Source organism: Bubalus bubalis, chromosome 4, assembly GCF_019923935.1.
Source record: "Bubalus bubalis isolate 160015118507 breed Murrah chromosome 4, NDDB_SH_1, whole genome shotgun sequence".
Taxonomy (NCBI): domain Eukaryota; kingdom Metazoa; phylum Chordata; class Mammalia; order Artiodactyla; family Bovidae; genus Bubalus; species Bubalus bubalis.
The window spans coordinates 145,595,843-145,606,812 of record NC_059160.1 but is presented as its reverse complement, the minus strand read 5'-3'; the positions used below and the strand labels follow the sequence as shown (position 1 = coordinate 145,606,812).

Sequence of the window (10,970 nt, the reverse complement as noted above, 5' to 3'; positions counted from 1 at the left end):
CAATAAATGTCTGTTGAATTAATGAAATAATTACATAAACAGGTATTTTAAAATTATTCCCATATTATAGACGGAAAAAGCAAGTCTCAAAGAAGTTAAGTAACTTACTGAAGGTCACATAACTAGATGGTGCTGAAGCTGAGACTCAAATCTTGGTGCATCTGACCAGCAAGCCCAGATTTTTGCCACTCTCTCAAGCTGCTGTGAATTCTCCTTCCTATATTTGGGAAACAGGTTCAAAATGAAAGAAAGAGGCTTGATGGAAGTCCCCTTTAATCCTAAAAAATAAAGCCAGCAAGGTTCCAGACTGCTGTTTTGGCCAGAAGACCATATTTTCATCACATTCAGTGGCTTCCACAGATTTGAGATGGAAGAAACACCAGCAGTTTAAGTAAATGATGTACATTTAGTCTGATTCAGTACCATGTCAAGCCTTCATGGCAGCCATGGGCTGAAAGAAATTATCCTCTGACTCCTCTGCCCTGGGGTCATTGATGAGATGAAAGCTGCTGAACTGGCCGTCGGGCCCACCTTGAGTTGTTTGTGTTCTCTTGTTAACTGCAGTGCCCAGGCCTTTGAATCCCAACACCAACAAATGCTGCTATTGTCATGTGTACGCAACCAAATAAATGTGGGTGGAAAAACCCAAGCTTGGTGATTTGAGCAAATTTGTTTATCTGTCACATAGCCAATGGTGGTGTTAAATCATTCTCTGTTTGAGCAGTAATTAATCCCCACTGCCCCCTGTCTTGCTCTATTCAGGGAGGGAAGAACATGTTGTAGCATGAGTTAGGATTTCATTCCTTTTTCAGGCTATTTGTCTATTTTAGCCAAGATGTTTTGACTTCAAGTAACAGAAATACCCAAATTAGTAGGTTTAAACTCTAAGAAGTGTATTATCTAATGCAGTAAGAGATTCAGAGGCAAACTAATTCCAGGCTTAGTTAAGTCAGTATCTCAAAGACCTCTCAAGAACTCAAGTTCTTTCCATCATTTGATTTGCTAATCTCTGCATGTCAGCTTGGTTCTCAGGCAAACTCTCTTGATGTTTGATGCCTATAAGAGGGCTACAGCAGTTTTAGTTATTTGTATTGGTCAGTTTTGGCTAGATTATGATGCTATGCATGCATGCATGGATGCTCAGTTGCTCAGTCATGTTCAACTCTTTGCCACCCCATGGACTATAGCCCATCAGGCTCATCTGTCCATGGAATTTTCCAGGCAAGAATACTGGAGTGGATTGCCATTTCTTCGTCCAGGAGATCGTCCCAATCCAGGAATCAGACCTGTGTCTCCTACATTGGCAGGTTGATTCTTTACCACTGAGCCACTAGGAAGCCCAGATTATGATGTTACAACAACTTTTAAAATTTCTGTGGCTTCAAACAACAAGTATTCAGAAGTATTCTCTCCTTTTAAGATAAAACCTTTCCTGGAAATACTCTGGGCAGCCTTCCCTTTATCCCATTGGGAAGAATTGTATCACATTCGCATGCCTGAAACAAATACTAACAACCTTGATTGTTTTAGCTTATTTAAAATGCATTTTTTTGTGGGCATAGGAAAAGAAGGATAAATTAGGAGTTTGGGATTAATATATACACACTACTATATATATAAAACAGATAAGCAACAAGATTTACTGTATAGGGAATTATACTTAATATTTTGCAATAATCTATAAGGATAAAGGGCTTTCCTGGTGGCTCAGCCATAAAGAATCTGCCTGCAATGCAGAAGACTCAGATTTGATCCTTGGGTCAGGAAGAGCCCCTGGAGGAGGGCATGGCAACCCGCTCCAGTATTCTTGCCTGGAGAATTCCATGGACAGAGGAGCCTGGTGGGCGACAGTCCATAGGGTCACAAAGACTCGGACATGACTGAAGTAATTGACCACACAGGCACGCGTAAGGGGAAAGAATCTGAAAAAGAATGGATAGATATATATGTGTGACTGAATCACTTTGCTGTACACCTGAAACTAATACTATGTTGCAAATCTACTATATTCAATTAAAAAAAAACATAAAAATAAAATGCATTTCTTGAAGACAGTGGAGGGGCTGGCTGCCCTGAAGCAAAGGTATGCATAGAGGAATAGATGCCTGAACAAACTTAGGATTCTTTTAGAAAAGAGAAGGTGATATGGTTATTGGGCAGCAACTAGCAGTGTTTCCTATAATATTCAAAACTAAAGTCATCATTTTTCTTACCCTCCATCCTAACCAAACTATCTCAGTAAATGACACACCATTCAACCAATTGTTGTAGCCAGAAACCTAGAAATCATCCTCAAATCCATCTTGCTCATCTTCCACTCTGTCCAGCCAGTGATCACTTCCACTGAATCTACGTTGAACACAGCTCTGTAATCACTCATCTCTTTTGCCACCCAAGTCCAGGGCACCACCATCGATTACCTGGGTCACTGCAACAGACTTCTCATGGTTCTCTCTGCCTGTTCTTGCTAAACTTGAATCCAGGCTTCAAGCTGCTAACAGAGCCACTTACAAACTTTTGTGTGTGTGTTTTATTTATTTATTTGGCTGCGTTGGGTCTTAGTTGTGGCATGTGGGATCTTTGCTGCGTCATATAGATCTTTCACTGAGGCGCATAGACTATAGTTCTGGTGCTTGGGCTTAGTTGCTCCACGGCATGTAGGATCTTAGTTCCCCAACCAGGGATGGAACCGGAATCCCCTGCATTGCAAGGGGAATTCTTAACCACTGGACCACTAGGGAAGTCCCCAGAGCTACTTTTAAAAGCAATTCGGATCATGTCACTTTCCTGCTAAAAACACTTACAGGTTTTTCATTGGTCCTTCAGAAAAAGTCCAATCCTTGTATCATGCCTCCCAAGGCCCTCTGTCATTTAACTTTGACCTCTTCTCTGGTTTCATCTCTTAATACACTCTTCCTGACTTCTATCTTCTCCTTTTTCCTTTATTAACCACTTCTTATCTTTTAGGTCATAGATTAAGGATCATTTCTTTGAAAAGTTTCCCTGCTCCTATAATGCAAATCCTTGTACCTCCTTTATCACTCTGCTTATCCAAACCTTTTTTCTTTTTTGGCCTTGCCCCCACAGCTTGTGGGATCTATTAAGTTCCCCGACCACAGATTGAACCTGGGCCATGGCAGTGAAAGCCTGGAATTCCAACCACTAGGTCACCAGGGAACAGCCTCTACTTATCCAAACTTATTGCACATATTTGTTGAAGTCTGTCTTCCCTTCAGACTATAAGTTCTGTGGGGCCCACAACCATGTCTTTTCAAGCACTACAATCCTACCACCTAGCAGCGACAACAGTCACGAGTGTTAAGTAAAACGTAGTTATAAATTTGAAAGTTTTCCTGCTATAGGACCTATAGGTGGTAGTTAACACCAAACATATACATGAGATAACCTAGGGAGAGGGCATCTCTAGAGAGAAAGGACATGAGAAGTTAGAAAAATAATGATGATCCAGACGAAGAGATGGCTAAAGGGGAGAATGAGAAAGGAGTGGCCAGAGAAGCAGGAGGGATGTCAGAAGAAAATGCAGTCATAAAGCCAAGGAAGAGAGAGGGCATCAGGAAGTTGGAGGTGCCTAACAGGGCTGACTACAGCAAACAGCAGGATATGGACTAAAAAGCACCATTGGATCCAGTTACAGAGTAAGAGAGACAACATTTGAGAACAGCTGGGTTCATCCTTTGTCAAACTGTTATACTTAAGAAGGTATTTTTGCTCTCCTTTTCATCAACTCCTCTACCGATTGTTCTGGCAAAGAGTCATTAAACACCTACTCTAGGCCAGGTACTGTACTCGGCTCCAGAGAGATATGATAAAAGAGAACAAGGTCCAAAGGGCCTGTGGGCTCACCACACCTGCCTGCAAGGCAAAGTTACATAGCACTGACTTGTGCCCAAGCGAAGGCAGGATTTGGTTTTTTACTGGGGTTGAGTACTGATTGGCTCTCCCAGGACATTCAATGAAACAAGAGCTAGTGTGCAAGTCCAGAGGTCAGCAAGACTTTATTTTCTTGCTCTTAGTAGCAGGAAGCAAAAGGGAAAGTGCATATGGCACACTATTGCATCATTTCTATCTGTTCACAAGTCAGTTACACATGAGATTCTGGGGTTTTTCTAAGAAAACTAGCTCCATCTGCTTAAAGGTAGAAAACTGACAGTGCAGTTCAACTTCCACACCCTTTTAAGAAACTCTCTGAAGGTGAGCCTACTTAGTGTGCACTCCAGAGTATCTTTAGCTTTCAGTAACATGTTGCATTACTGACTGAACTACTGCTCTACTTTCTTTTTCCTGCCCTTGTGTTCCACTTACGGTAAAGCTGTGTGGTGTAGTGTTTAAAAGGTCGGTGAGTCATGGCTTTCTGAAGATTAATGCGAGTTTGGATGGAGACAAGGGAAGGATACTCCCAGTAACTGGAAAATTAACTTACTAGGTTTTCATTTAATACAGGGAACATCTCATTTTACATATTAGACATTGTTTTTTGGGGAAAAAGAGTTTAAATCAAAATATCTTTGATGCACATTATCTTTTATGGCCTAGAAAATCAAAATTATTTAAAGAGGCCCAACCCATCAAAAATTTTAAATAAAACTAGACATTCTCTGAAATAACTTTGTAATCAAATTAGTGAATAATTATTGCTTAGTTTGAGGATTTTGAAATTTACATTAAAAACCCAACATACAGAACTGGGGATGTAAGTGATGTAAATTATCTGCCCATAATGTCAATCAGACTTTAGCTTTTGGGGGCTGGCCTAACACCATGAAACAGTGGTATAAAAATAAGCTTCAAAGAGCTTGTGCCTGAGAGAAATGTCCTCAAGGACTCTGAGTTCAGGCCTGGACTTTTCCAATGCTTCCATTTGAAGTCCTAAGAGAGTGGGGAGTGTTGCCCAAGCAGAGGGTGCAGACTTAATCCTCTGCAGATAAGGGTGGGAGTAACAAGTTACACTTCCTGAGTGCTTACAAGCCAGCTCTTCCTTTCTTTTCCTCATTTGCAATTTTTTTGGCCACACCACGTGGCACGTGGGATCGAATCCGCGCCCCCTTCAGTAGATGGGCAGAGTCTTAATCACTGGACATCTAGGGATGTTCCTCCCTAGATGGACGGATCTTCACGTCCATCAGCTCGGTTCATCATCCCTGCAGCCTTTGAAAACTTTACTCTGACCAGCTCCATTTCCCAGGTGAGAAACTGAGAGGTTAACAGCAATTTGCTCGATGTCACACGCTAGAAAGTGATGGAGCTCCTACCTGGCTGGGAGCCATTACAGCCTGGTGTCAGTAATATGCCTTATCTTTGCTTAAACGGGTCAGAAAACTGGCACAGATCTTCAGGTAAAGCAGCTGACTCCTATTAAACGTCTTTTGAGATAAGGAATTACCCTGCGGAGAAGGGTATGTGAGTCAAAGGTGAGCTCCCAGTGTGCGCGAGATGTCGACAGTCAATTCCTAGGTGGTCCAAGCTGAGAACTGGTTACCCTCCTGGGTCAGATGCACAAAGCCCGCCAGGTCAGAAGGATCACGGCCAAAGCCGGCCGCCAGCCACGTGGCCCAGCCTGCGAGCTGAGCGCCGGTCAGCGGAGGCGCGGCCCGAGGGGGTGGAGCTAGGGCGCCCGGACTCGCCAGCCTTACGAAGTGCGCCTGCGCACGGGGTGGGCTCGAGCGCGCCAGCGGCGTTAAAGGCGGCTCCCCGCCCTGCTAGCCGCGCCAGTCTCTGCAGTGCGCAGGCGCGGAGCTCATTTCTTGTCAATCGGCGCCGCGTGCGGGCGTGTGGCTCTGTAGCAATAGCGGCGGCGGCGGCGGCGGCTGTTCTCTGGCGCGATGAGCGGCTTCAGCAGCGAGGAGCGCGCGGCGCCCTTCACCCTCGAGTACCGAGTCTTCCTCAGTGAGTGTCGGAGGCCCACGGCCCCTCCCTGCCAGCCCGCCCATTCATTCCAGGGCCTCGCTTCGGCTCCGGCTCCAGCAGTTGCGGCCCGCGCTCGGCTCGCTGTCCCGGGCGCCGGCCGGCCTCCTCCTCCGGTCCCGGGGACCTGGGCGGCGGGTCTGGGAGGGTCTGGCCCACATTTCACACGTCCCGCTCGCGCGTCGGACGGCGTGGATAGGCGTTCCCCTTTCACACGCCCGATTGGACCTGAACCTGCGCCAGGCTAATTTCGCAGGTGTCCGGCTCAGGCAGTGTCTGATGGGAAAAGGAAATCACTGAGCCACCCTAAATAAGGTGTCTTGGGCTAAGCTAATCCCCGTAAGAGGATTATTCAATTCGGAGGAACGGGGTGGGGGAGAGGAGGTGATGGTGGAGACATCCTAAGACCTTAATTCCTCCTCTGTAGCTCAGATTGTGGGGACCTGGAGGAGTCAAGTCCAGGCCCACGTCCTACAGATGGGGAAACTAAGGCCCGGATCAGGAGCGGTCAGTAGAGTACTGGACCGGTCCCTCTGAGGTCCCAGTGGCGCTTCTGTCTCCTTGAGGCTTGGTTTCCCATAGCCCTGATGCTGGAAAGATGCCTTATGAAACAGAAAGCTGTTCCCCTCCCGTCAAACAGGTGACGTCAGTCGGGCAAGCATGAGTAAGAAAGTGCCAAGTTTTGGCCCCTGGGCCGTGGGATCGCGTCTAAGGGCTACCCACCCAAAGTCTGCTGTAGGCTCCGCTTTCCTTTAGCCTCCTAGGTGGGGGAAAGCTATCTCTTGTTTATCTTTATCTTCTTACCACCCCCCCCCCCTCCACCCTGCCAAGATTATTAGAGATAACGGAGGCGTTTCTGTTTTAACTGCTTCACTATTTTGTTCCAAAGGAAATGGGCAGGTGCCTTGAGTTCTATGAGTTCCGGGTATGAAGAGCAGTAAAGAGACGGGAAGAGGGTATACATGGTTAATACTGAAAGAACAAAGCTCCTAGCCTAAAGTAGCCTGGTGTTAGAGGAAAAAGAAAGTGAGCTATAAAGTTACACAACTAGTTGAAGTTTAGACTGCCATTTAAAATCGAAAAAAAGTGTGGGACCTCCCCCACCCATTTTATGAATTTCGGGATTCAGCAACAAGGGCAGTGCAGAAACCTTTGACAAATAATTCACTGAGCAGTTTTTCTGGAGTTAGTGTTGGCTCCAGAATTTCTCTGTAGGAGGGACTTAGAGAAGTGACTCTAGTTTGAAGGTTCGGGGATGATTACGGTAATCGTTTTCAAGTTATATTTATAGAAGAAAAACAATTTTTACTCAGATTATGCACAGGTAGTGATGCATTGGAGAAGGAAATGGCAACCCACTCCAGTGTTCTTGCCTGGAGAATCCCAGGGACGGGGTAGCCTTGTGGGCTGCCGTCTACGGGGGTCGCACAGAGTCAGACATGACTGAAGCGACTTAGCAGCAGCAGCAGCAGTGAGTACTATATAATTTTAATTAAAAAAATTATAGACTTCTTAGCATCCTTCTTTAATAAGAGAAGCTTTTACCTCTATAATGTTAATTTGCCAATCTTTTTAAAACTGATAGTGGGTTGGATTACAAGTCACTGTTGACTCTGAAGGGTCATGGGGACGGTCACTGCTCAATTTTTCCTATTCCACCTTGATTTTTAATCATGAAGGAATGCAGTGTGGACTAAGCCTTAAGTTTCCTAAAGAATAGTGAGGAAGTTTTAGAAGTAGTTTTTGGATATGGTAGCTAGTTCTCTAGAATACAGAAATTGCCTGTTAAAGTGAGTTACAACTAGATTATCCTTAAGAAAAATTATGATCTCAGATGGCTCTGTCTCCCTGGAAATACCACTTAAAGCAACACAGTTTACCCAGGTATGTCATTAGCTCTGTTAACTGATGTAAGGTCAAACAGCTTGCTTGCCTTTTGTATACCAGACACTGCAGACAGGCTCTGGGGTACACAGGTTTGTAAAGCAGTCCCCACCCTCACCAGAGGTTAGTATCTTCTAGACCCCTAAGGAACAAGTAGAATGAAAACCTAACCTGGTCTTGGAGCAGTCAAGTATAAAACCAGTTTCTCTGGGGTGGGAATAAAATCTGGCGAGTGGTGTTGATATGGGGAGGAGAGGGTATGTGGGATATCTCTATACCTTTTTCTCAACTTTGTTGTAAATCTAAACGTTCTCTTAAAAAGTCTTGAAAAACGTGTACTTCATGCATCTGGTAATGTAATTAACAAATAAAAGTAATATTTTCTAATTGATTTTGCAGAAAATGAAAAAGGACAATATATCTCTCCATTTCATGATATTCCAATTTATGCAGATAAGGTAAGACCTCATTCTCTGACCATAGTCTCTTTGCTCAGCTCAGTTTGACATGTGGATTTTCTTATATGTCTTAACAAGTGCTTAAAATGCCTCATTGTGCTACAAGTTAAAGGTGCGTTGACTAAAAAGGAGACTGTCTTCAATTCAGATTTTTTGGTTAGAAGAAGCAGCTATAATTTGGAGAAGGAGTAGAGGAACAGAAACAAATGTATTAAAGCTGCCTGGGTTAAAAAAAAAAACCCACCAGAATTGCTGGTAACTCTTTTAGTTTTTATTTTCATTTTTGCCTTTTTATATTTCCTAATCTTTTTGCAAAGAACATGTATTATTTGTGCAAATTTAAATAGTTTTTTTTTTAAAGCCATTTCTTGTTTTATGCTCCCTCCCAGTAGGAAAAGTTTATACATATTTAGGAACTGACACAAGGACAAATGTCTGATTCTTTTTTATACCTTTAAGGTTTTTGTTTTTTATTCAGCCAGGAAGCTTTACCCACAGTGAGTGCAAATCTTTTAGATGTTAATACATAATACCTGTGAATATCACATTCCAGTGTTTGTCTAGAATAATAAAGATGAAATCTCATCCTTATGTGTGCTGAGTCTTACTTTTTTTCTCTGCTGGACTATCAGAAATAGATAAATTCATTGTACTTCTACCAGGAAATTGCTACAGTTCTGTCCTGACACTTGGACACTGGCAGAAAATCTAATCTGTGTGTTGCTTCTGAGTAGCCTGCCTGAGCTGGGCTCTAACTGGAGGCAGTGGAGCAAACAGCCCGAGGCCAATTTTGTGGTATAGTTACCGGAGAGACCTCTAATTGGCATGTGTTCTCTGGTGGGATTCTCAAAGCTGTACTTACTCAGAACCTTTTAATTTGTTACCTCTGATTTCCTGGGAGTTGATATGAACTGCAGAATCCTTGTTTCCTCTTGAATTGGCGTCGTTTGGTTGACTTGGCATCATTTGGTTGGCTTGAATTGTCTTGTATAATTAGTAATCAAAGTACTTTGCAGTTACATTTCAGACCATTTTGAATAATCAAGAGGTATAAAATGATGACCCTAAGTTTATTGACACCTTGACATACAGATGTAGTAAGGAAGGAAACCATTTTCTTGACATCTAGCTGGGTGGGTGGGTGGGTGTGTGTGTGTGTGTGTGTGTGTGTGTGTGTGTGTGTTCATAGTATCTTAGCCTGTTTGGGTTGCTGTAACAAAGTACCTAGACTGGGTAGCTTATAAAGAGCAGAAATTTGTTGCTTGCAGTTCTGAAGGCTAGAAGGCTGACATCAGGGTGCCAGCATGTCTGGGCAAGGGTCCTTTTCTGGTCATGGAGTTCTAGCTGTTTGTGTGGTGGAAGGAGCCTCTTTTATAAGGCACTGATCTGATTGACGAGGATTCCACCCTTATGTCTTAAGCATTTCCCAAAGGTCACACCTACTGTACCCTCACTCTTGAGGGTTAAGATTCCAACATACGAGTTTTGGAGGGACAGAAACATGTAGCCCATAGCTGTAAGTTATTGGACAGTATTCTAGCCAAGGACCAGAAAAATCATAGCAGTTACGGTGCCTAATCTTGTTGCTGCTACAAGTTACCCCAAAATAGGAAGCTGAGGTTACTTTTTGATGTTGTGTAAAACATCTTCACTCTGGTTACCCTGCAACTCCTTAATGTCTTACACAGGACTGGTTGTATCTATAATCTGGGATTACTGAAGTGAAGAGTCTGCCTTTGTACCATCCTGGTGGTGGTGGTGTAATTGCTAAGTCATGTCTGACTCTTGCAACCCACCAGGCTCCCCTGTCCATGGGATTTCCCAGGCAAGAATACTGGAGTGGTTTGCTATTTCCTTCTGCAGGGCATCTTCCGCACCCAGGGATTGAACCTGATCTCCTGCATTGCAAGTGGTCTCCTGCAATGCTGGGGATTCCTTACCTCTGAGCCAGCAGGGAAGCCCCTTTGTACTATCCTGGGCTGGCTTAAAAGCACAAGTTCTGGCAATGACAATGGATTTCACCAGTGGTCGAGACCTCAGTGAACTGAAGACTCCTGCCTTAGAGGCAGGAAAGAGTCGTTTTTGTTTTGTTTTTAAGGAAGTTTAGTCTATACAAAACATGGGTGTGGTACACATAACTTATTTTGGATTCTAGCCTAAATAAAAGATCTGATTAATTCCATTGTTTACAGAAGAGTGTGATTTTTTGGGGAAAAAAAAATTCAGTATGAATTAGTTTATGTAAATACATTTCTGTGTGGGTACACATAGACTTTATCCCTAATGTGCCCTGCAGTTTGAGGGATGACAATGAGGGAATGTGCCTTTAACACAACTCAGCTCTACAAGGAAAAAATGCCCAAAGGCTTGTATTCTACTCCATATCAGGACCTTTCAATGTAGGTAGAATTTGGGAATTCTGGAGTGGTTCAGTGCTTAAGACTCCTGCTTAGACTATGGGAGGCATGGGTTTGATCCCTAGTTGGGGAAGTAAGATTCTGCATGCTATATGGCGAGGCCAAAAAAAAAAAAAAAACGTGGACAGTAAGTATTTGATTTCTTATTATGTGTCATTAGATAATTGATCAGCCAGTTCTGGAAATCTCTGTGACTCGGATACCCTCCTTGGGTTATTTCTAGACCCACTGGGTGCAAGTGAAGGAGGCACTCACTGGATGTTTAATTGTAGGGATACCCTTTGCTCTG

The 10,970-nt window shown here is 43.6% G+C and overlaps 1 protein-coding gene across 1 annotated transcript in view; it reads left to right on the top strand.

The window, feature by feature from the left end:
- Nucleotides 1–5,715: 5,715 nt before the first annotated feature.
- Nucleotides 5,716–10,970, top strand: part of PPA1 (inorganic pyrophosphatase 1) — a 37,256-nt gene continuing 32,001 nt past the window's right edge. The window contains exons 1-2 of the mRNA XM_006078073.3: nucleotides 5,716–5,904; nucleotides 8,206–8,264. Coding sequence (XP_006078135.1) covers nucleotides 5,841–5,904; nucleotides 8,206–8,264 — 123 coding nt within the window. The 5' untranslated portion in view covers nucleotides 5,716–5,840. The remainder of the gene's footprint in view (nucleotides 5,905–8,205; nucleotides 8,265–10,970) is intronic.